Here is a 24,436-nt window from a genome sequence, read left to right on the forward strand (position 1 = left end):
CAGGGTGAGGGAGTTCCTACCAGGGCTTCATGGGCAGGAAGTTAATTCAGTAGGAAATAGCCGAGGAATATAAAACCTGAAGTAACACAGAAGACATCCGATGGGTGCTGCCCCTTCCCCAGGAGAGGCACTGGAGGGCCCTAGAAACCGACCCATCTTGCTTGGTGGCCTAAGGCTGCCCAGACTCACCACAGTCAGAATGGTCTGTCCATGATCTGGAGCGTGGCCAAGAACCAGCTCAAAGTCTAGTAGTTTCTCTTTCACTTTTACTTTCCCAGAAATGACACAGGAACCAGAAAGAAAACAGACTTTCTCTCCCTTACTCTTGGTGCTAATTTGCATTGGTCACTGCTGGGCACCAGTCCTTGCTGGCACTGCATGGTAGAAGTCCTGCCTGTGAGAACTACAGCTTATTATCTAACCCAAGCATCAAGATGGATGGACTGGAGCCCTCGGAGTCGCTGGATGAGGAACTATATTCAAGGCAACTGTAAGACTAGGGGAGGAAATAGGTTGGTTTGCTGACATCTAATTTCCATCCTCCTGCCCTCCCATTCACCAGCTCTCCATCCACAGGTATGTCTTGGGCTCGATGGCCATGCACAAGATTCGGGGAGCCAAGGTCCTGCTGACAGGTCTTCGGGGTCTCGGGGCTGAGGTGGCTAAGAACCTGGTACTGATGGGTGTAGGCAGCCTCACTCTGCATGATCCTCACCCCACCTGCTGGTCGGACCTGACTGCCCAGGTAAATTCTGGGAGGCTGTGGAAGTGGGAGCAGGACCCCAGGGGCGTCTCCCTGCTCAGGCCTCTCCCTAGTTCTTCCTTTCAGAGGAAGACTTGGAGAGGAGCAGGGCTGAGGCTTCTCAAGAGTCCGTGGCTCAGCTCAATAGATCTGTCCAGGTCTGCGTCCACACGGGTGCCATCACCGAGGACCTGCTGCTTCAATTTCAGGTGCCCCACCACCCCATCCCCACCTATAGGCTGGCCCAGTCCTCTCCTCCAGCCTCCTGCTAATCCTGCCCTCAAGCATCCACCCAGAAAAGCCAGGGAATGACTCTGGCAGTGGCTCTGATAATAGGGTCCCACCCAGGTAGTGGTGCTGACATCCTCAGAGCTGGAGGAGCAATTGAAGGTGGGTAGTCTCTGCCACCAGCATGGAATCTGCTTCGTGATGGCAGACACCCGAGGCCTAGTGGGGTGAGTGAGATTATCTACCCAGCTTGCACGTCAAAGCCAACAAACCAGTCTCAAAGTTTCCCAGCTCCAGGTGTGTGCCAGTCCCCCCTCCCAGTCCCTCCTGATTCTGGGCTCCAGATTTATTCCTCTGTGTTCTCCGCTCCAGCCTCTAAACCTGCTCCATCTGTCGCTTCCCACTCTAGCCTCCAAGCCTCACTCAGCATCCCCCCTTCCCTATGGTGGCCCTCTAGGCCCTCCCTAGTGTAACCTATCCTTAACCACAGTAGCTGAGACACCTCAGAGCCCCTTTCTGCCCCAACCTAGGCAGTTGTTCTGTGACTTTGGTGAAGACTTCACTGTGCTGGACCCCACAGACACAGAGCCTTCAGTAGTCGCCATCAGGCACATCTCCCAGGTGGGTGCAGAGGTGTGAGAACTACCTGATGTCAGGGAGGGGCTGCTGGTATCTGGGAAAATTAGGTGCAGACCCCTCTGAGACAAGGTATCCCCTCCTCAGAGCTCTCCTGGTATTGTCACACTGAGAGAGGCTGATGTCCACAACTTCCAAGATGGGGACTTGGTGACTTTCTCAGGCATTGAAGGCATGGTTGAGCTCAATGGCCGTACTCAGCCCATCCGAGTACAAGGTAAGCCAGTCCTAGGCTTAGCAGTGATTCTGACCAGGCTGATAACATGGTGTCCACGGAGAATGGACACAGCCTAGTTCTTAGGGATAGGTTTCCCCCTCAGTCTTCCTTGGCAGAGCAAGGTCAGAGATACAAATGCAAGATAGGACAGAGCAGAGGGAATGACGGACGGTCAGGGGCCGTACTGACTAAGCTGGATACACTTCAGGAGATAGAACCTTGGAGATTGAGGACACAACAAATTTTTCCCGTTACCTTCGTGGTGGAGCTGTGACCGAAGTCAAGAAACCCGAAACTGTGAATCATGTAAGTGAAAATGCACCTGAGAAGGGGAAGCTTGCCTCTCAGGACCTGTAATCATCCAAGATTGACCCTGAACTGAGCGTCTCCTACAGGAACCTCTGACTGCAGCCCTGCTCCAGCCCCGCATAGCCAAGGGCCCCAATGAAGCCCACCGTGCCCACTGCCTGCACCAGGCTTTTCGTGCTCTGCACCAGTTCCAGGCCCACAATGGCCATCCACCCAGGCCTTGGCATCCTGTAAGTGACACCATCACCTCTCACCCCACTCACCCCTACTTTTGTCTATTGGAGTCTTACCTGCCAGGAAGCAACAGTGATCATACTACAGATCTAAACTTGAATCTTAGAAGGAGTTTTGTTGTTGTTATGTGCCGTCGAGTTCTGTCCTGAGCTAATCTCGCTGTCCCTGATACATCTACCCTCATTTAACCCAGTTATTGTGTGAAATGGGTTTTTTTAAATTTTTTAATTAAAACTTCTTTTTAATTTTATTATTTTTTGTGTGTGTGCCGTCAAATCGGATCTGACTGGTCCAGGAGGAGATTGCCCCTCCTTCTCCAGCAAAACATCTGGTGGATTTGAACTGTGTACCTCTGGGGTTGCAGGGCAGCTTCTTGCCACTAGGCCACCAGAGATCCTCTATATGATGGAGTTTTACCACTTATAAAAAGATAATCAACGTTGTGTCGAGTCCAGGACTCTTAACCATTAATGCAGCAGGCCTTCAGTGCGTTTGTCGGTGGGCCAGACCCTCCTACTCAGGCGGTGGCGACTGCTGCAGCTGCTGCTGCTGCTGCTGCTGCTGCTTTGGAACAGGATGAATGAGGAAGGGTGGCACGCAGGGTAAGGTGGCTGTGCCCATGGTATTCCATCCTATAGGGAGATGCAGAGGCTGTAGTGAACCTGGCCCAGGCCCTGGAACCACTGCAGGGAATACAAGAAGAACCACTGGATGAGGCCTTGGTGCGGGCAGTAGCTCTCTGTAGTGCTGGTGACCTGAGCCCCATGGCGTCCATGCTGGGTGCAATGGCTGCCCAGGAGGTGCTGAAGGTGAGCTGCGCCATGGGCAGAGAGAAACTGAGGAGGGCAGCGAGGTAGATGTAAGCGCCAGACTGGGAAGCACCACCAGAGGGCGCCAAGCACCAGCTAGAGGCTCCAGAGGAGGCTTCACTAGCAGGCAGGGATCTGAAGGAGGGAGGAGGTGCCTGTGTTCTCACCTTTTCAGTGTCACCCACAGGCAATCTCCGGGAAGTTCACACCTCTGGACCAGTGGCTGTATTTTGATGCCCTCGATTGCCTTCCAGAAGATGGGAAGCTCCTTACTGTCGAAGATTGTGCTCCAGTAAGAAATTTCCATGGAGGTTCTTACCCTGCCTCAAGCCAGATCCGGGGCAGAGATAGGTGGGACAGACCTTCATCGTGAGATGTCACTGACCCTGTCTATGCACCCCCTACCCCACTCAGAGAGGCTGTCGCTACGATGGGCAAATTGCAGTATTTGGAGCTGATTTTCAGAAGAAGCTAAGCTGTCAGCACTACCTCCTGGTGAATGTGGGGGCCAGGGTGGGAATGTCAATCTGGGGGGTTACTCCAGACCCTCAAGGTTAAGGCTTCACCCTCTGGCAGGTGGGTGCAGGTGCAATTGGCTGCGAGCTGCTCAAAAGCTTTGCCCTGATGGGTCTGGGGGCCAACGGCAGTGGGAAAATCACTGTCGCAGACATGGACTTCATAGAACGCTCCAACCTCAGCCGTCAGTTCCTCTTCCGGCCACAGGACATTGGTGTGAGTGCCAGGCCGTCCCCACACTTGTGTCTGATTGTTCCACAGTGCCCCCCTATAAATGCTCTCCTGCCTCCTCTCCAGAGTCCCAAGGCAGTGGTAGCTGCAGAGGCTGCCAATCGCCTCAACAGAGGCCTACAGGTGAGCCCGCACACCTCCCCACTGGACCCCACCACGGAGAAGATCTACGGGGACAGCTTCTTCTCTCGCCTGGATGGTGTGGCTGCCGCCCTCGACAACTTCCAGGCCAGTGAGTGCTCAAACTTGGAACTTGGCTCCTCACCTGAGACTGTGACACTCTAGGGCTCCCTCTGACACTCTCTATCTGACCTGCCAGGAAGCTATGTGGCTGCTCGCTGCACCCACTACCTGAAGCCGTTGCTGGAATCAGGCACGCTGGGTACCTGGGGCAGTGCTGCGGTGTTTGTTCCCCACGTAACCGAGACCTACAAAGGCCCCAAAGGCCCCAGCTCGGATGCAGCTTCCAAGGATGCCAACCCCATCTGTACGGTGCGGTTCTTCCCCAGTACAGTTGAGCACACTTTGGAGGTAGGAAGCTCTGGGGAGAACCACCCCACCTGGCCTAACCCTCTGCTTCAAGCCTTTCCTCTGCATGACACCTCACTGGTCTTCTCTTCATAGTGGGCCCGGGATGAGTTTGAGGGGATCTTCCGACTGTCTGCCGAGGCTATCAATCACTATCAACAGTAAGACTACCAGAAAAAGTACGGGTGTGTGTGTGTGTGTGCATGGCCCCTAGGACTATAGAGTTTGCAGGATTCAGTCTCAGATTTCTCTCTCCGCAGGGCACCCAATTCCCTGACAGACATGGATGCACCACAGGTCCTCTCCCTGCTGCAGCCTTTGCTGGGCATCCTTAGGGCATGTCCACAGACTTGGCAGGACTGTGTGAAGTGGGCACGTGGCCACTGGCAGCTTTGCTTCCATGACAACATCACACAGCTCTTGAGGACCTTTCCGCAAGAGAAGGTGGATAGTGGATGGTTGTTGGGCTCCAGGCTCGGGGGAATCAAGAAGGAGACCAGTCTGAGGCCAACAACCCTCATTTCATTAGATGCTTGAGGACGGAACTCTCTTCTGGTCGGGTCCGAAGCAGTGCCCTCAGCCCTTGGAATTTGATGCCAACCAAGTGAGTGGGAGCCCCTGGGGAGCCCCAAGGCAAGGATGTGGCCCTGAAGAAGAGAAGTGGGGACATCTGCACTCTACAAAGGGAAACATGTTTGTGTCACATCCCATCCACACAGGAAGCAGAAACAGACACTCAGGCCCACAAATGGGAAAGGTGGATTGTCAGCAAAAGAGAGAAAGACCCTCAACAAGATGAATTGGCACAGTGATGGGCAGCAATGGGTTTGGCTATGTCAGCAATGATAAGGGTCATTCAGGACAGGACAGGGTTCAGATCTGCTGTCCATAGTGTTGTTTGAGCCCTACCCAAAGGCTCACAACAACAACCTCTCCCTGATGCTCCCCTCTCTAACTGCTCGCTTGAGTCCATGCATCTGCCTCTACTCTGCAGGACATGCACCTCTTATATGTGCTAGCAGCGGCCAACCTGTACGCCCAGATGCATGGGTTACCTGGCTCAAGGGATCAGAGTGCACTCAGGGACCTTCTGACATTGCTGCCACTGCCTGAGCCCCAGCACCTGGCCCCTATCTTCACCAGTGACCTGGAGCTGGCTCAAGCTTCTACCAAGTTTGGTGAGGCTCCTGGCCCTGCCCTTTATACTGCCACCTAAAGGTCTTCCCCTGCCATCAGACTGTGAGATAGGTGAGGCCTGGGGATGCTGCTGCCATCTCACTGCTACTCAAGCCCTCTGACCTAAAGTCTCTCTAAGATTGGGTCTCTTCTCTCTGGCCCTGATGCAGGCCCTTTCCCTGATGTACCCTCAGCACCCTCAGCTCTTTTGACAGATTTTTCAGCAACTAAAAATCAACCCACCAGCCCCTGGAGAACCCCTGCTGTGGCTCTACAGTGAAGATAAGTCATAGGCACATATATAGCTGAGGACTGGGGCTGCCAGATAGGTTATGGCATCAATCAAGGATGCTCTCTGGAAGCAGTTAGTGATAAGCTTGGCAGACACCAAGAATTGGAGAAAGGTTACAGGAATGAGAGCTGAGATGGGGGCTCAGGACTATCCCAACGCCCTCCTCCCTTGGCAGGCCTTGAGCAGGTGGAAGAACTACGCAAATCCCTCGAAGTCTGGAACACAGGCCTTCCCCTGCAGCCACTGATATTTGAAAAGGTAGGAACCTAAGCAGAGGTGAGAGGCTGGGCGAGGAAGTCATAGGTAGAGGAAATCAAAAGCTTTGAGGACAGTTTTGGAGACTGTTGGCTTGTTGCCACCCAGGAAGCAGCTTATCCTCCCCAAGCCTCTGTCCCTTTATCTGATAAATGGAGAAGTTGGGCACACCATACCAAAGATTGGCGTGAAGACCTGGCCCTGATGACAGACAGCTTGCTGTCTCAGTGAATACCTTTTGTGATTTGGGCCTCACAGGATGATGACAACAACTTTCATGTGGACTTTGTGACGGCAGCAGCTAGCTTACGAGCTCAGAACTATGGGATACCGCCAGCCAACCGTGCTCAGGTACCCCTATCATCTGCAGCTCTGAGAATAGGAGTCAAACTCTAGCTTCACACCTTAAGCCTGAACTATCTCCTGTCCCCGGCAGAGCAAGCAGATTGTGGGACAGATTATCCCAGCCATTGCCACCACCACAGCAGCTGTAGCAGGCCTGGTGGGTCTGGAGCTGTATAAGGTGGTGGGTGGACCAAGGCTCCTTGGCGCTTTTCGCCACAGCTATCTGCACTTGGCTGAAAACAGCCTCTACCGCTGGGTTCCTGCTGCCCCAGCCAGCCAGAAGGTGAGTCTTTGATTCCCCTATCCCTCCAGGCCTGGGTTTTCCCTCCTCCTACCCAGTTAATCAGGCCGTCCTCTGCTGTTCTGACTGGCTGCAGGCTCTCATCCAGGCCTAGACTGTGGGGGAGTCCTTAAGACTCCCTCCAGGGGCCCCCTTCCTGCTGCTCAGCCAGGCTGGGACCTGTCAGACACAGGAAGCAGCCGTCAGCCACCCCCTACCCCCCACCTCCTATAGCCCAGGGTCTGGGGGAGCTGCAGCTTTAACTCATTAGTAGAGCCAGACATCCCCCTATAACCCCCCTCCTTCTCAGAAGTGCCTCTGAGGGGGAAGTAGTGGGAGAGGGAGACTCGGGCCCCAGTGTCAGACAGCTCTGTCAAGTTTCTCCTTGTATGTTATGAGAGCCCTGGCCACCCCTTCAAGCCTTGTGGGGGCTGTAGCCCTCTAGGGATGTAGGTGTTTGTGTCACAGATATGAGTGCACTGGGGTCTGGGCATCCCTGGCCTTGCCTGGGTATGTGGGCCTGCTGGGAGCAGACTTGCACATCTGTGTGCCAGATGCGCGTGCAGAGTTCTTCCTCAACGTGGGCGTGCACGTGAGCACACATACAGATGTTCTTTATTTGCAAGAATAGTCTTTCAAGTGCAGGGCTATGAATGCTGGTCCATGGACCCCTGCTCTGGAGTAGCTGACATTTCCATGGGCCATGGGAGAGGGAGTGAAGGAACTCCCTCATTAGGACAAAGAGCAGAGGTCATAGAAAGGCACTGGGCTCTTGCTGAGCAGCCAGGGGTCCCTCAAGGCACAGTGCACAGAGCTCCTTTGTGAGGGCCTCCCCTGCCTCTAGTCAGCACACAAACTGTCTTTGTCCTTGATGGAGGGGGTAGGGAGGTGTCCCCCATCTTGCCTTGGGCCTTATCTCAGCTTAAAGCCAGTGTAAGTCATTTCTGGGGTGCTGGCAGGGACCTTCGATCCTAATCCCTAGCTATCTACCACCCTTCTACCTTTAGCTCCAGGGACCAGAACACCAAAACTCCTGGAATAGGGAGCAGAAAAGGACAGGAAGAAAAAGCCTGTATGGACTGTGTCCTTACTGGGGGCTCTAAGCTAGTGGAGCCCCAGTAGTCACTGTGCCCTGCATGTGTGCCTGTGACAGTCCAAGGCCCTGCCAGGGCATGAAGAGGGGACAGGATATGCCCCCCAGCTACAAGCAGCCTTATCAGAGACTACAATGCCTTAACCCAGCTTCCTCAGGAAGCACCTCCACAACACACACGCACACACATGCGCACTCACACACACTCGCACACACAACACTGGCCTGTGTGATGGATCGCTTATTTCCCTTAGCGGCCCCAGAGCCCCATTTCCTGTGCTGGCCTCAGCACAGTGCGGGTAGAGGGGGAGCTAAGACGACTCTGGGCCCAGAGCCCACCTTCCACCCCCACCCCCTGGCTCCTGCTTCCTGCTTCCCAACCAGTCCAGTTCCTCCCCTAGGAAAGGAGCCATTGGCTGCTAGTAACTGGAGTGGGGGTGAGGGGGGCTGTGCGAAGTCTCTCACTCCTTCCCACCGCTCCCAGTTCTGTGACCAGACGTGGACCTGCTGGGACCGCCTGAAGGTGCCAGCTGGGCAGCCCGAGAGGACTCTGGAGTCGCTGCTGACCCATCTCCAGGTGTGTCCCATCCCTGCCTGTCCTTGGGCTAGCCAGACATGGCCTAGCCCAGCTGGCACTTGACGCCTCTCTCTTCTAGGAGCATCATGGGCTGCAGGTGACAATGCTCTTGTACGGCCCAGCTGAGCTCTACTCAAAGCGATGGCTCCCTGACAAGCAGGCCCAGCACCTGCACCTCAAGTGAGTCTGTGCCTGGCTTGAGGCCCTCAAGCCATCCCTGTAGGTGGGAGGTGGGGGACACGAGGCCTTTCCTCCTGTCCCCATTCTGGGCCCCTCACACCTTCCTGAAACTTTTGCCAAATGGAGCCAGCAAATGGGCTGGGGGCTGGGCAAGGAGCAAGCTGCCTGCTTCGCCAGCCCCACCAGCTCCCCACATCATATACAACAGCCCCCTTTCACAGCTCGCTCTCAGGGGACCTGCGGCTTCCTGCCTCCTGCCCGCCCCACCACCAGCCACTCCTAAAATAGTTTCAGATGTTTCCTGTCTTGAGCTGCTCCAGCTCCTGGCTTGGGCTCCTGATGGCCCGCCAGAAACCTCTAGACCACGCCAGGTCACTTGCTCTCTCTGCCTGCCATTGTTACTTACCTTTTCTCCTCTACTTTTGCCCCTCCCCACCAGGGTGACGGAAGTGGTAAGGCTGGTGACAGGCCAGGTGCCTGAGCCTGGGCAGCAGGTGCTGGTGCTAGAGCTGAGTTGTGAGGGCGAGGAGGATGACACTGCTTTCCCGCCCCTGCACTACGAGCTGTGACAAGGCAGCAGCCCTGACACCTGGCTTTACTGAGCCCACACCTGCAACCCGAACCCACAGCAATCATTCAATAAATGCTTATTAAAGGTGTAAGTGGAGGGGCTGGACGTTGGAACGTGTGGAACATGTTTCCCCAGGAGGGAAAAGTTCTCTAAATTCTTTGACTGGGCTGTGTGCCTCACTGAGGCTGAGGCTGCTTCCTGGAGCCTCAGGGACATGGAGCCAGAGCAGTCCAGAGAAAGGCCTTTATTGTCCCCAGCTGGGGGGCAGGGTCAGAGGTAGCTGATGACATCACTGCAGATGATGGGCTGGCGACTGCGACAGTTCATGAGGGCAGCAAAGCGGGAGACATCAGTAGGCAGCTCGGGCTCTGGGCGAGGTGGGCACGACAGCCGCTTGCTGGCCATGGCTGCCCTCCGGGCCCCTGCCAGCCGGCGCCGCAACTGCTCAGAGAGGCCCAGAAGAAACTGTGGGGGCCGAGTGCGCACTCGGGACCCATCCTCGCCACTCCCCTCACTTGTTGCCTCGGGCAGTTCCATCCAATTGTGCACCAGGTCAGCAAAGCAGTTGTCCCCCAGCACCAGTGGCTGGCGACTTCGACCCCTGCTCAGCAGAGCTGTTGTCCAGTCCTCGGCATCCAGTCCCTGCCAGTGCTCCAGGCAAGCGTCTGGAGTAGATTTGGGCCGTGGCCGGTGGGCAGGCGGTGCACTGGCTAAAGAGGTCCTGCTAGGCAAAGGGAGGCCATTGGCTGAAAGGCGCTGGCTACTATGAGGGCGCCGTGCTGGAGGTGCTGGGCGCTGGACCATGGGCAGCTCTTCCTCTCGCCATGTGCTCCCTGACACCTCTGAGAAGCCGGAGTCCCAGTCCAGGGTGTGCTCCCTGGGGCTCCCCAAGGCTACACCCTTGTCCCCTGTCATCAGGACTTCATCCTCATCCTCCTCTTCCACGCAGCAGGCCGAGTCCTCTTCTGAGGCATCTGAGGCCCTGAGTCGGTGACGGGGCTGCACACTTGAGCCAGGTTTGGCGGGTGGCCGCAGGGAACCAGGCATCTGAGGTGAGCCTGTGTCCCGGCCACATAGCTGCAGAGGAAGAGAAGGCATAAGTGGGAGCGATGGTGTGTACCACTCCTGCCTGCCTGTCCAGGGGCCAAGGAGGGCTAGAACCTCTGCTGGTCTGGATGGTGAGGTGACTTAGGGGCACAAGGCCAGTGTTGGGGCGCTGGCACATGAAGCTCTGTGTCTCCCGTCTGCCAACCTGGTGGCAGTCCGGCAGGCTGCAGCATGCAGGGCCAGGCAAGTCAGCACCCGCTGCTCAGGAGGGCGGGCAAGGGTGCGGGCCTGCACGGGGAAGTAGGGCCTGCCCACGGCCAGGGGGGCATCCGGTACCTCTGGGGGGACTCAACTCTCCCAAGATTGCAGCTTCTTTCAGAGAAGGATACAGTATTTGCCAAAGGAGTGGAAGAAGGAGGGTAAGGCAAGTTCACAACAGTGCTAGCGCCCGTTCACTCGTTTGCCACCTTCTGCCCGACCCCAAAAGAAGTTTCTTCTCCCCCCGCCCCCCCCCATCACTAACTCCTGCTGTCCAGGCAGCAAGGCCAGCTGGGCGGCTGTTACCTGATGCCCAGAGCGGCTCCCAACAGTCCGAAACCTGACGCGGGCCATCTGGGCCATCTGCGCCGCCCCGCCTCCAGCCCTCCTTGGATGGGCACTCGGGACAGCGCCCATCCGTACCCATTCGGGACAGGCAGCCTTCGCGCACACCCGTCCCCACCAGCTCGAGCCTCACCAGTTCCCAGCGGAGCTGGCCCAGGAAGCTGTCAAGGCGAGCGCTGTGCATGCCCGCGCTGCAGCCTCCGCCGCGCTTTGCGGGTCCTCCTCGAACCGCTGTGGCCACTCGGCCGAGACGGGCCAGGCGGGCCGGCCAGCGGGGCCCTCGCCCTCCGGCTGCTTCGCGGCTCCTCGCTCTCCGTAGCTCCCGCCGCCACCGCCGCCCCAACATCTGGCAGCAGCGCCCCGCCCCCGGCGCCGTGGCCAATGGAGGCGGGGCGGGATTAAAGGCACCCCGCCCCTCGGGCCGGCGTGGGCGGTGACCCCCCGCATCTCCTCGTTGCTTGTCCGACCGGGCCCCCGCGGGGCCGCTGTTGAAGCAGAGTGAGGGTCCCCCTCAGGACTCTCCCCCCAGCCGCCTCACCGCCTTAAACAGTTGCGTTAATATTTGTTGTACGACTAGAGCAAGTTTCTTTCTCGCGCTGCCTCAACTTCCCCATGTGCTCAGGGTGGACTTGCGGTCACTTCTTTGAGACCCACCAGTCCCCCCCGCCCCAGACACCCATGTGCAAGCCCAGTGAGGCAGCCCTGGGGGCGTGCAGAGAGATCCATCCTCTCTGGATCTTGACAATCCCTGGAAGTGATGGGAGGGCGACTGGCTCTCGGGGAGTCGGGGAAGGGAGCACGCAGAACCTTGCGTCCTTGCAGGAGAAAATCCTCATGGGCCGAGCTAGACAACGTCGCCCCCTGGTGGTCAGTCACTACTTCAGCCGCTGCTCTGGTCCACCCAGTCTCACGAGGCCCTGCCCTCTGCCGGGCACCGTTGGTACATTGTCAATAAAAGGGTAGGGAATGGAGAAAACGAGGCCGCTCATCTGCCAGGATGGATGGCATTGGTCCCCTTGAGGCTGCTTTGTGATCAAGCACAAGAATACATTTTATCTGGAGACAGATTAACATACCAGCAGACAAAAAAAAACGGGATGACAACCATAGGCCATGTTGGAAAGGGGGTGGGTCTCAGAGAAAAGGTGATGGTATTCACCATGGAATCTAGATTAAGCCACCTGAGTGCAAATCTAACGAGACATTCTAAGTGGAGGGTTCAGTCTGTGTAAGGACCTTGAGGCAGGAATGGAGCTGGACAGGACAGAAACCAGGTCTCTCAGAGTGAAGGTGGATCCAGATAGAAGGGAAGAGATTAGCAAAAGGGAGAGCACCCTTAGAGAGGAATGTGGGGTTTTTTTCCAGGTGTGATGGGCAAACACTGGGGTTCTTTGAAAAAGAAGTGACCTGGCTTGGTTCCTGCTTAAAGATTTCGGCTGCTGCAAGAGAACTAAGCAAGTGCCCAGAAGGGGTCCTTTGAAAGTGTTTTGGACCTAAAATTAAGTCTTGCGGATGCATGGATATAGACAGAAAATTAAAGACATCGAACATGACTAGCCTGAATAAAAGCTGGAGGGATGAAGTTGCCAAGAGAGAAGAATGGGTAGTGACAAGAAAATTAAATGGTCATTTGTGGATTTGAGATGCCTAGTAGACATCTGGTGGCCTAGTGGTAAGAAGCTGCGCTGCAATCCCAAAGGCATGAGGTTCAAATCCACCAGCTGCTCCACAGAGGATGAGTAATCTCCCGTGCAATAAACTGAAAACCCACTGGAGGGTCAGTTCTGACTCAACAGTACAAAACAAAAACAGTAGACATCTAAGAAAAAAGGGAGGGTGTGGGCTGTTGGGTAGCTGGCTGGAGTTTGGAAGAGAGGCCGGCACTGGACAGATCTTGAAGGGAAAGTAAATGAATGTTACTTTCAGCTGATGATCCTCAATGAAATGGGAGGAGATGAATGTAGATGGAAGAGCACAGCAGTCAGGACTGAATCTTGGAACATTAGGAGGTCTGGGAGATGAAGGACCAGCAAAGCTGTTGGAGTAGGAGTGTCCAGGAAGGTGAGAAGAAACCGCACAGAATGTGAGATTTGGAATCCATGTAAGTGTCAAATTGACCTGCGGAGTCACAAAAAAATCCCAAGAAATGAAAATAATCCATTGGATTCAGCAGCTGCAAGTCACTGAGGACCCTGATCAGGGAAGTACTGTGGAAGGTGGGCAAACCTGACTGTAGTGGATAGAGGAGGAAGTGAGAGGTGAGGGACTGGAGAGTGTAAGTGTAGCCACTTTAAAAAAAAATCGACATACAACATAAATGCAGTAAATGGTCAATCTCAAAGTACAAAGAGGAGTGGTGGTGCAGTGGTTAAGCACTTGACTGTTAACAGTAAGGTCTGTGGTTTAAAACCACCAGCCACATCTTGTGAAAAAGATGTGGCGGCCTGATTTCATAAAGATTATAGCACTGGAGGCCCTGTGGGACAGTTCCATCCTGTCCTATAAGGTCGCTATTCATCAAGATTGACTCCATGGCAATGGCTTTAACTTTGATGTTCTAAAGCAGAGCTCAATAAGTGTTGAAGTCTGTAGACACCTGTGCACTGGCCACCCAGATAAAGATACAGAATATCCCCAGCCCTCCAGAAAGCCACCTTGTAACCTTTCCAGCCGTTCATCCCAGAAATAACCACGGTTGATTTCTAGCTCAAGTATTCCTTTTGCCTTTTGAAAGTAGGCAACTTTTCCGAGGCTGTCCTGATCATGGTGGACTTTATGGACAGATTCTGTTCTAACAAGTATAGAAAGTGTTAGGTTAGATCAGTGGACTTAAAGAAGAAATCAGAGAGAACGAGAGAAAGCTTAATGCAGCTTTATTAAAGGGGGGAAAGGGGAACTCCCAGGTGAACAGAAAGGAGGCAGCTAGAGTTCTGTGTGTGGGGTAACAGATCCTGAGCCAGATTTTCCTGGGTGCTGTGCTCACTCTGTCTCCCAGTCTGAGTGATCAGAATTTCCCTAAGCCTCAGTTTCTCCATCTGACGCTTTACTCTCACCCTTTCATGTCCATTTAGAGTCATAGTAATGTATAGGTTGAGGACAGTGAGATTGTCTAAATCTAAATTTCCCAGGGATCTGGTCACCAGGGATGGGTGGGACTGGAATCTGGGCAGCCCAGGAGTCCCGCCTGCCACTTGTATCTGAGCAACTGACCTGGTAACAAGGTGAGCCTGACAAACACACTTAGCCTTCTGCAGGTGCCTCTGCTGTATCCTCTCGCCACCATGGTGCTGTTCAGATCACTAGCACTCCTTCTTGCTCTGAGTGTTTCTGGTGAGGAGTTTGGTGGGTGGGGGAGCCCCTGTTTCACCCCCCAACTTCAAAGTAGCATTCTGGCCCTTCTTGGATAAGCAATTGTGGAGGACAGGGGTTAGGAGAGAGCCAGGAAAGGGAGAAGGTATGAACCTCTGACACTCATTTCACATCTTGGTTGCTTTCTCAACCAAGTTCGTGTAGTGAGGTGATCCACATTTGGGTGTGAGAGACACAGAGGGCCTTGGGTACTTGGTCCTAAGATGTAGCTGGGCCTTGTATTGGGAGGGCAAGGTTATGCTCATGCGTGTGGTTTGCTGAGCTTCAAGTGAGCCTCCAGCCTGAGTTACCTGCCCCTTGCAGACCTCCACAGCCTCCCCTGGTTCATTAATATCTCTGAGAGCGAGGGCCCCGGTACTGTCCTCAAGTACTTCTCCTTCAACTGTTCTGTCTACACACCCATCCTGGAGTTGCTCTCCGTGGAACCACCTACCACCTTCTTCAACTCACCCAGCCTAACCCGGACACAAGACCCCTTCTATGTGGGCAAGGTATGACCTTGGGCACAACGAGAGACTGTGGGAGCACAGGAAGGACCCAAAATTCCCAAAGTTGAGCATGTCATAGGGAGCCGGAGTGCCTAGGCCCCCCATTCAGCATTGCCCACCCACCATAGGTAACCCTCAGTAGCTCAGTTCGGTTTGACGCTCTAGCGGTGAATCACTACAAACTACAGCTGAGATTCACATGTGGCACATCTGTGACAGAGGGACCACTCTTTTTGGATGTGCAGCGGGACCCCAGTCGTGTCCTCTGTTCTGGCCGATTTGCCAGCCCAGGTGAGAGGGTGAAAGGCTGGAGGTGGGGAGGCATGGTGTGACCAGAGCCTCCTTAACCTCCCCTTTGGTCAGCTGGAGAATTCATTGAGGTGCCAGAAACTGTTGAACCTCAAGCCCGGCTATACACTCTGCTGCTCCCAGGCCTGGAACTCCAGCGAGCCCAGGTGAGCCCAGCACATGGGGCACAGAAAAATCAGGAATGGGTGGCGAGACCAAGCCCAGCCCATTTGAAGAGGCACCCCATGGTGCACAGCTGAGCCTCTGAATGATGTTGCTCACCCCCCAGTGACAGGATGTCCCCACAGGGACCTCTCAGGGCTTGTAGTTTTGCAAGTTCTGTGTGTTGAGTTTTCCATGATCATTCTGTATCACTCCAACAACAATAATGATGATGTAAATAAAATAGATAAAAACAACAAAATCATTGGTTTAAAAGCAGACAAGTTATAGATCGAGCCAAGAACCAGGTGGAGAGAAGAGATCCCAGGGGAGGGCAGGGCCAGTGGCTGGAGTGTGGTGCATTGGGTGGGGCAGGTATCTGCCAGGTTCTTAGAGGGTGTTGACAGGGGCACATGAAGCCCTAGGAAAAGCGTGGGGTCTCCAGCATCTCTGTCCCTTCAGATGAGAATCATCAGTACCCAGGACCCACCATACTTCCCCGGATCTTTCTCCATCAGTCATCAGGGTTGGCTGCAGGCTCCAGCCCAGGGCCTCAAAGGCCAGGCTCAAAAGGTGAGCATGACTTGAGACCCGGGACTAGGCTATATTCATGGATTAGCCACGTGATGGGTAGCGACTCCACCTCCAGAAGATCGTTTGTTCTTGGTGTTTTCCACCATGCTATTTCTCCCAGACCTAGCCCACACTCCTCACGTACTGCCGGTGAAAACTCCCTGCCACAGTTGAGCTCTGTGTTGGTATCTGGAATCCAGAAAGAAGTGTCCCTGACTCTTGAAGTTCATAGGTGCTCTAGTAGAAGAGAGGATGTTAGGATAATTGTAGAAAGAGAAAGTTCTGGATAACACAGCCACTCTTGGGTGTCTGTATCGTAATACGAGAATACATGGGCCAAGGAAATGGGGCTCAAAGGTATAGGGGTTAGCTGAGCATTGCAGCTCCTTGGTGGGGAGTGTACACAGACATACAAAAGGACTCACATCTCACATCGTGGCTCCTCTCCCTTTGTGTATATACCTCAGTTATTCCAGCTGCGGATCTCTGTGACCTTTGGACAAAACCGAACCTGCCAGGGGATGCTGACAGTGAAGGTTTTGCCTGTTCCCTCCAATCAGGTCTCCTTCTTGTAAGGCTCCCCTAAACTTAGGACCCATTGTTGTTATTGTGTGCCACAGAGTCAGAACCGAGCCATAGCTGGCCCTCGAAAGGGTTTTCAGAGCCAGTTAATCAGTTAATGGGCAGTGAAGATTGCCCATCTTTCTCCTGTGGTGAGGTTGGTGGCCTCGAACCACATGATTTTGGGATTGCAGCACAGCTCCTTGCCTCTAGGCCACCAGAGGGGGACAGGCAATCCCTGGTGGGATGGGAGCAGGGATGTAGGGGGCCTTAGGAGCAGCCCTAGCTTGCTGCAGCCACCAAGGGCAGGCCAGTAGATTTGGCCAGAAGAGACTGGAGGGGTGGGAAGCAAGTTGCCACTCTTTTGATGCAGGGTGGAGGGCCAGAACGTTACCATCCCTGAGGACCTGGTCCCCGGAAATGAAGTGGTCCAAGTCCAGGCCAAGGGCTCTGATGTGCGCTATGAAATCATCTCCCCGGCGCCCTGCAGGCTCTACTCCATTGGACCTGGTGAGGGGAGAGAGAGGGGCCGGCCAAGACGCGGTATCTCTGTTTTGGTGGTAGTTCAGAAGTGATCAGCAATACTTCCCTGCCCTAGTGGAAAATCAGGGAGGGGTTGGTCCAGGGCCTTGGCTAGAGGTCCGGTTTGCAGGCCTGGCTTGCAAAAGTTAGGAAGTAAGTTAGAAGCTGGTTTTGGCTGAGACTGTAGAATAGCCACGCTCAGCTTTTTTCCTGATTAGGGAAGTGGGCGAGACCCTGGAGGGGCTTGGGAGGTTGGGCCGAGCTAGGGGCCAGACATGAACCCTCCCTCACTTGTTCCAGTCGATGGCCGGGTCCGAGTCACAGCGCCTTTAGAGCTAGCTCAGATGCCAGGTGTGGCAGTCACCACGCTGCAGATAAAGGGTTTTGAGCGTCTCCAGCCCTGGACCAGTGCCAAGCTGGACCTCACCATCCATGTGGTGCCTGTGAACCGCTGGCCCCCGCGCTGCCTCCCAGCACTGCTGGTGTGAGTATCTGGGAGAGAGCCCTACCTGGACTGCTGGGGCAAAAGACACACTCACCATCTCACCTGAGCTTCCACCCCGCCACCCGCCTGGCATTCCTAGGACTCAGGTCCCCGAGACTGCACCTGTGGGCATGGTGCTGAGGACTATCACCTGCACGGACCCTGACTCAGCTGGTGCCACACTTGAATACCAGCTGTGGTTCCACAGCCCTCCTGGCTGGGCTAGCCTCCGCCTTCGCAACAGGACCCTAGAGGTGCCCAGCCCCCAATCCTAGACCCTCATGATGGTGTTCTATGCAGGGCTGGATTGGGCTGGGGTGTCCAGAACTAGATGCCTAGTGAAGGAAAGGGGTCTTGGTGGTGGAGGTGGAAGAGCCAAAAAGAGAGTTCTAGAAGGCTGATCTTCACATGCCCTGGCCTCAGCTCAGAGTGACTTAAAAATTCACTCCCTGGTCATGTCTGAGTTTCACTCTCTGGCTTCCTTGCCCAGGTCAACACCACGCTGGATTGTGACGCTCCTGGAACTTGTGTCCAGCATAAAGCATTCATTCTGGTGTCTGATAATGGTCAACCCCCCATGACTAGTGAGTGACCGCACTAGATTGGCCCTTGTCATCTCAGACAAAGCCCCTCTGCCCAGACATTCAGGTCAAGGCTGTGTTTCCTTGTCCCTTACAGCCCTTGCAGTTCACCAGGACAGGTTCCTCTCTCCTCAGAAACTTAGAATAGGGTTTTTGTGCATATCAAATCCTTAGGGTGAGGCATAGCACCTTTCTCAGACCCCCCCCCCCCGCTATCAAAGAGCTGTTCCATTCACTCCCTTAGCACCTTAAGGGAGGGAGGGCCACTTCAGGCCAGTTTCTTGACTCTCACACATATCCTAGCTGAGGTGCCAGTACTGGTGGTGGTGACACCTGTCAATGAGTTCTCTCCAACCTGTGCCCCACAAACGTTCCGGGTTCGTGAAGATGCAAGACCCCACACATTGCTAGGCTCTGTGGTGGGCATGGACATGGACTACCCACGTGACAGCATTGAATACTACACCTCTGGTGGGCCTAGGCCTGCCACCTTTACTGTGGACCGTCTCAGTGGTACTCCTACCCCAGGGCTGGGATGGAGGGGTGGGGCCCCAGTTGGTTCTTCAGGCTGAGGCCAGAGCCTCTCTTTCCAGGGGAGGTTCGCCTCCTAGGGCCTTTGGACTATGAGCGACAGAGGTTGTACAGACTTCTTATCCAGCTGACCGACCATGGCCAAGACCAAGATCCCACCAGCCACCTCTCAGGCTCCTGTACCATTACTATTGAGGTTGAGGTAATTCAACCTGCAGGCCGTGGGATGAATAAGAAGGATAAGAGTTATAATCACCTTCTGGCACTTTGCTTTTCCACTGTGTGTCTGTTTTCTGGATTGGGTGTGGGAGGGGGTGGGGCCTCATTGTGGAAAACTTTGGAACCTGATGTATGGCATTTAGACTTTGGTTATACTGGGAGAAGATTTAGGGCCTGGTGATGTTTTTGTTGTTTTTTTTTATGGTGAGAAAAATTTATTACATTTAGAATTAGCCCGCTGGACTCAGTTTAGATGATCCCAATTTTGTTGGCAACATCCAAAGCATCATAATCAGGAGCAAGTCGAACATAGGCCTTCTTCTCTCCATCAGGCCTAATCAAAGTGTTGACCTTAGCCATATCAATGTCATAGAGCTTCTTTACAGCTTGTTTAATTTGGTGCTTATTGGCCTTGACATCCACAATGAACACAAGTGTGTTGTTGTCTTCTATCTTCTTCATAGCTGACTCAGTGGTCAGGGGAAATTTGATGAAGGCATAGTGGTCAAGCTTGTTTCTCCTGGGGGCACTCTTCCGGGGGTATTTGGGCTGCCGTCGGAGTCTCAGCGTCTTAGGCCGCCGGAACGTGGGTGACGTGCGGATCTTCTTTTTTTTTTGGCTGTGGACGCCCTTCAGGACTGCCTTCTTGGCCTTCAATGCCTTTGCTTTGGCTTCAGTTTGGGGAGGGGCAGGGGCTTCCTTCTTCACTTTCGGGGCCATCTTCATAGAAAGTGGGCCTGGTGATTTTTAGAGTTGTTGCCGCCACCATAACCTGCCTTCTTTCTTGCAGGATGTGAACGACTTTGCACCTGAGTGTGAGCCCCCATTCCAGGAAATCACCGTCCACACATCTCCAGGCCACAAAGTGGAGGTGACCAAGGTGTCATGCAGGATCCCCCAGGAGCCACAACGCCTGGCCTTTTCCTACAGCATTGTGGGAGGTGAGGGCCCTGAGGGATCACCAGGCGATGGGGATGGGGAAGACTAAGGCCAGGAAACACTCCTCTCTCCTGGCATTCTGCTTGCAGGGAATAGCCAGGGCCGATTCAGCCTGCAAGGTGCCATCCTGGTCCATAGTGACCCTGTGTTGGGTTCCTGGTTACAACAGCCCCACACTTATGAGCTGTTGATCCGTGTGGCTGATGTGGGTCCCTTCACTCCCCACCTCAGCACCACAGCCACTGTCATTGTGCATCTGCTTCCCTGGAGGGCCAGCACAGTGGCCACCAGCACCCATACAGCCACAGTGAGGAGGGTCCACGGGTCCCTGAGGTGTGGGGAGGTATGGGAGGGGGTGCGGGGAGAGAGAACCTTGAAGGATGAGAAGACTCAGATTTTCAGAGAGGGAATGTTAAGTACAAAGAGCCTGAGGATACAGAAAAGTGACTCTTTCGTATGAGGTATGAGGGGGCGTAGCCCACAGAGGGCCTAGGAGGGTGCAAGGTCAGGGTATTTGACAGAGTGGGACTGAGGCTATGACCTCTGTTTCAGATGTCCTCAATGATGACACCCCTGCTTGTGACAGGCACAGAGGCTTTCTGGCAGCCGGACCCCTGGTTTGTGGTGGTGCTGACGGCGACTGGTACCCTTCTGCTCTTGGCTCTCAGCTGGCTCCTCAGAAGGCTTCTCAGGGGGTAGGACTCCCCTCCATGTGCCTCTTGCTTTCCCTCTGTCTGCCTTTTGACCCTGGCAGTGCTTATGTGTTATCCCCAAAGATTTGCTAATGCCTCAGTTGATAGGGCAGATAAACTACGTACTGAAGGGGATTGTCTTTTCTCCAGAGGTATTCAGATTAGAGTCAGCCGAGACACCAGGAGGAGGAAGGTATCTTCATCAGTGCTAAGAGTTCAGCATATGTATCAGTGAAGGCCAGGACTCTAATTCTGTTATGTATTGGATAGCACCCCTATTTTTGGCCCCTAACTCCCATAACAACAACATAGAGAGAGCACAGTTGGCCTAGTGGACAGAAAGTGATGCCACCAAGCCAAAGGTGGGTGACTTTAATTCACAGCCCTCAGGGTTGTTTTAATTGTTTTTGGTCAAACATTCTTCTATGTCATATAATCCTGGTCTGTTCACTTGCTGTACAGAGGTAAGTCGTGGTTGCTGTGAAGTTGAACACTGTGACACTGATGTGTCAAATCGTTACCCATGGCAGACAGTATTTGGTGGAGCTCCCCAATTAAAACAAGCTTGGAAGCAGGAGTGGCATCCATTTCCAAAATAGCTTGCCTCTGGAAACCCTATGAATTCTATGAAATGATTAAAGTTATACAAGTGTTCAGGTCTTTCGTTCATAGGGTTGCTATGAGCCGTCTATGACTTGATAGCATTTAACAACAGCAACAACTCCCACTAGAAAATTTCCCTGCCTCTGTAGACTCAGAGTTCCTTTTGAGCACAGGGCTAAGCCATGGGAAAGGTGAGATAAAAAAGTGGGCATCACATTGACCGTCTCCAATACAAACAAGACATGAATGATGCTGCTTCCTGGAGTCCTCATTGTTTGGTCCCACTTCCTGGTCTTTCAGGGTGGCCCAGTTGTTGCAGACACCAGACAAACCAGCCCAGACTCTGCTGCTGAACAGGTCAGCTGCCTTTATTCACCTCTGCCCCTGGTAGCCCACCTCATAAACTCTGGCCCATTTCCAGAGCCTTATCCTGTGCTCCTGTTTCTACTTTGTCCCAGTATACAGGGAAATAAGAGGTCCACTGAGGGCCTCATGGAGGCCCCAAGGATGGAGACCACTCAGGAACCCAAAAACATCATGAACTTGGTATGATAACCTACAGTTGTAGTAGTGGGCACTGAAGCCACTCCAGAGTACTCTTTGCTCTTGACAAGGGTGCCCCTGACCCATGGGTGGCACCCTAACACCATCAAGACATAGTATAATTAATTACATTTTTTCATTCTTCCTTTTCAGCAGAATTTTGATGGCAGAGCACAAGATCCACGTGAGATACTCTCTTTTCAAACCATTCCCTCCCATATTTTTACCCTAACTCCATGTCTTTTTCCACTACCAGATACTTGCTATTTACCCTTTCTCTGAACAGGGTTTGCTCCCCCTGCTCATGCCCCAGCCAATGCTCCCTACTCTGCTTTTAGCCAGTGTTTATTAAACATTCATGATGCCAGATGACCCAGACCATGTCTGGTCGCTGGCCATGGGGAGGCAGTCCCAAGGGGAGTAGACTTTAGATATTCCAGTGTCATTGGTGAATTATGGCAGAGTAATTTGGCTCTTAAGAGAATTGAAGACGTGTGTGTGTGTGTGTGTGTGTGTGTACCATCAAATTGGATCTGACTGGTACAGGAGGAGATTGTCCCTCCTTCTCCAGCAAAGCATCTGGTGGATTCGAACCGTGCACCTCTGAGATTGCAGTGCAACTTCTTGCCACTAGGCCAACAGAGCTCATCGATGACTATCTTTTAAGTCTAATTTTGGAGGATAAAGGAAGTTTGCTGTGTATTTCAGCCAGGTCTCAGAAGACTTTTTGGGATGAAAAGAAGGAAGGAGACAAGTGGGATCTCAGCAGAAGGGGGTGGGTCACACAAGGGTCCTAAAATACTTTCCACTGCTTTTAACGGAGGAGGCTGGTTCTGCTGAGCCAGAATGGTACTCTCTTTCTCATTCATCTGAATTTAGGTACAGGCAGAGATTACCTGTTCAACATGAGCACAGGAGCCCGGCGCTGGCTTTGAGGCCAACCCATTGGCCAACTGCCTCCCTACCAGTGGAATTTCTTCTTCACGTGCTCCTGAACTGTGTTTTCAAAGTAATTAAATAATAAACAAAATTGCAAAAAGAATAGTCTCAGCTTTATGAGGTACATGTGAGAAGCTCTGCAATTCAGGATCCCTTGTTCTCACCTGTAGAATCCCTACCTTCTGGCTACACTCTAGGGAGTGGTTGTTGTTACGTACCATTGAGTTGGAACTAATTCATAGTTCTCCAGTGAAATGTGAGAGGCAATTAATTTCATGGGAAGAGACTGCCAGTCTTTCTCCCTTGAAACACCTAGTGGATTTGAACCATGTGTCTTTTAGTTAGCAGTGCAGCTTTGGCCTATCAGAGCTTCCTCTAGGGAATATTGTTATGTGCCATTGAGTTGCCTCCGATTCAGCGACCATAGCTCTGAAGCCTGTCTTATCTTGAGTCAGTCCCACTGACTCTGACATACCTACTTCCATTGCCTGAGTTAACTGTATCAATTCATCTCATCCAGGTTCTTCCTCTCCTCCACTTTCCTTTCACCCTTTCGAGCATAATGTTCTTCTCCAGTGACTGGTTCTTCCTGGCTACGTGTCCAAATATATGAGGCAGAGCTTACAAAATCCTAGCCTCCAAGGAGAAACTTGGTTTCACCTTATTTATTTATTTTTGGAGAAGTCCTTAGTACAATGCTCTGATTGATGTTCCTTGGAGGTAAGAGGCTATTTTCTTTGTCAATAACTGAGAAAGCTCCAACTGCCTCTCCCTTTAGAGACTATTTGCTCTGGCAAATGGGGAGGGTCCAAGAGTTTCTTTTAATCACAGAAAGGAAGACCTTGTTCTTGCTTGAGCAACATCCAGGGAAGTCTGAGTTTTCTTGGGAAGGATCTAGAACTTGCCCTGGTGTGACGGGTGCAGACTTGAAAATCTTGTAGTGTGGCTGGCCTTCAGGGGTTGATGGCTAGCTGTTTTGAATGAGGTAGCCCTATTTATCTCTGACCTGTCATTTTTTTTATATCCAAAATTCTGTTTATTGAGATAATTTCATCTTGATTTTTTTCTTAATGCTGCTTCCGTCTGAAAGAGCATCCTTCTGTAAGCTTTGCTTTTCCTCCTGTAGGCTGACAGAGAACAGTGGAGCAGACAACACATAAAACTACTGTTTGTGCATGGCTGAAGACCGTGGTGATTTTATAGCATCCTGGACATTTCACATCCATGAAGTAAGAATTCGGGTTCTGCACCAGGCGCTTCTTCTTGTGTTTCCTCTTCTCCTCTTCTGGAGAGGGATGAAGGAGATCCTTTGTGAGAGGCATGGTGGCATGCGGAGGTCACAGCCGGAAAGGAGCGAGAGTGTGACCTGTCATTTTTCCTGTTACTCAGTGCATGATGTTTCTAACATCGAGTTGAGCTATTATATATAGCCAAGAGATCTACAATAGCTTGTAGGAAGTTAAGCATCACTGATTCCATACACTGCCTGCCATTAGACCTAAGACTGACAATTTTCTAAGAAGAGACCTGTTGTCTGGGTAAAAAGCTACTTTTAACTCAAGTTGGGGCCTACAGTTTCTTTCTGTGGTGTCCCTAGCTTATTTCAATCCTCTGCCAAGTTTATGGGCATAAATACTTTCAGAATACTGGAAGACCTCACTTCTTGGACCAGTTCCGGTATTCTAACCTGAGCAGTAGCAGGACCTGGGGTAGAAGCTGAATGCCTTCCCTTAGAGAAGAACGTGCTTCGCAGGATTTGCACTAAAGTGCAACCTCAGGGACAGCAACCTGGGAGCATGTTGTTATGGGAAGTGGTTTCAGACAGACTCCTGATCACTTGCCCTCCTCTAAGAGTTTGTTAAATCTTTTCCACCATCTCTGTGGAACTTTACTCTCACTTTGCATGTGCAGCAACCAAAGTTTAGAGAGGATAAGACTGAAAAGTCACAGATAGTCAAGATACTTGGCTGAACCCCTGGTGGGGTGACATACTCACTCACTGGAGACTCATCATAACTGACCCTCAGGCGGGTTTCTGAGGCTGTAAATCTTGGAAACAGGCAGGCTATTGTC

General features: G+C 52.9%; 3 protein-coding genes across 3 annotated transcripts; 2 read left to right on the forward strand and 1 right to left on the reverse strand.

The window, feature by feature from the left end:
• Nucleotides 1-434: 434 nt before the first annotated feature.
• Nucleotides 435-9,217, forward strand: UBA7 (ubiquitin-like modifier activating enzyme 7). The gene is made up of 24 exons (XM_006892892.1): nt 435-490; nt 577-745; nt 817-951; nt 1,091-1,197; nt 1,501-1,591; nt 1,694-1,823; nt 2,032-2,129; nt 2,219-2,366; nt 3,009-3,175; nt 3,363-3,467; nt 3,590-3,670; nt 3,752-3,907; nt 3,989-4,154; nt 4,242-4,453; nt 4,547-4,611; nt 4,711-4,894; nt 4,980-5,054; nt 5,445-5,628; nt 6,094-6,176; nt 6,432-6,524; nt 6,610-6,801; nt 8,376-8,468; nt 8,548-8,648; nt 9,088-9,217. Exons 1-24 carry the CDS (start codon nt 435-437, stop codon nt 9,215-9,217), a joined length of 3,021 nt encoding a protein of 1,006 aa, XP_006892954.1.
• A 272-nt stretch (nt 9,218-9,489) lies between these two features.
• FAM212A (family with sequence similarity 212, member A) lies at nt 9,490-11,053 on the reverse strand. Its single transcript, XM_006892893.1, has 2 exons — nt 11,003-11,053; nt 9,490-10,296 (listed from the first exon to the last, which is right to left on the reverse strand). The coding sequence occupies exons 1-2, from the start codon at nt 11,051-11,053 to the stop codon at nt 9,490-9,492; spliced, it is 858 nt and encodes a 285-aa protein (XP_006892955.1).
• Nucleotides 11,054-14,150: 3,097 nt separating this feature from the next.
• CDHR4 (cadherin-related family member 4) lies at nt 14,151-22,359 on the forward strand. The gene is made up of 19 exons (XM_006892894.1): nt 14,151-14,199; nt 14,542-14,729; nt 14,855-15,017; nt 15,090-15,181; nt 15,639-15,749; nt 16,217-16,320; nt 16,684-16,820; nt 17,133-17,316; nt 17,417-17,570; nt 17,807-17,900; nt 18,201-18,410; nt 18,491-18,630; nt 19,438-19,588; nt 19,676-19,893; nt 20,139-20,281; nt 21,182-21,238; nt 21,340-21,427; nt 21,578-21,608; nt 22,304-22,359. Exons 1-19 carry the CDS (start codon nt 14,151-14,153, stop codon nt 22,357-22,359), a joined length of 2,370 nt encoding a protein of 789 aa, XP_006892956.1.
• The last annotated feature ends 2,077 nt before the right edge of the window (nt 22,360-24,436 follow it).

Source organism: Elephantulus edwardii, unplaced genomic scaffold, assembly GCF_000299155.1.
Source record: "Elephantulus edwardii isolate Elephantulus edwardi_28Jun2011 unplaced genomic scaffold, EleEdw1.0 scaffold00121, whole genome shotgun sequence".
Taxonomy (NCBI): Eukaryota; Metazoa; Chordata; class Mammalia; order Macroscelidea; family Macroscelididae; genus Elephantulus; species Elephantulus edwardii.

What these genes read in the sequence shown, in the direction of transcription:
- UBA7 (XM_006892892.1), top strand. Translation starts at nt 435, where the DNA reads ATGGATGGACTGGAGCCCTCGGAGTCGCTGGATGAGGAACTATATTCA. An exon ending in CTGTCGAAGATTGTGCTCCA is followed by an intron (nt 3,468 to 3,589) that starts GTAAGAAATTTC and finishes TACCCCACTCAG; the next exon opens with AGAGGCTGTCGCTACGATGG. An exon ending in GCTGTCAGCACTACCTCCTG is followed by an intron (nt 3,671 to 3,751) that starts GTGAATGTGGGG and finishes ACCCTCTGGCAG; the next exon opens with GTGGGTGCAGGTGCAATTGG.
- FAM212A (XM_006892893.1), bottom strand. Translation starts at nt 11,053, where the DNA reads ATGCACAGCGCTCGCCTTGACAGCTTCCTGGGCCAGCTCCGCTGGGAA. An exon ending in GCCAGCTCCGCTGGGAACTG is followed by an intron (nt 10,297 to 11,002) that starts GTGAGGCTCGAG and finishes CTTCCTCTGCAG; the next exon opens with CTATGTGGCCGGGACACAGG.
- CDHR4 (XM_006892894.1), top strand. Translation starts at nt 14,151, where the DNA reads ATGGTGCTGTTCAGATCACTAGCACTCCTTCTTGCTCTGAGTGTTTCT. An exon ending in ACCCCTTCTATGTGGGCAAG is followed by an intron (nt 14,730 to 14,854) that starts GTATGACCTTGG and finishes CACCCACCATAG; the next exon opens with GTAACCCTCAGTAGCTCAGT. An exon ending in TACTGTGGACCGTCTCAGTG is followed by an intron (nt 18,411 to 18,490) that starts GTACTCCTACCC and finishes CTCTCTTTCCAG; the next exon opens with GGGAGGTTCGCCTCCTAGGG.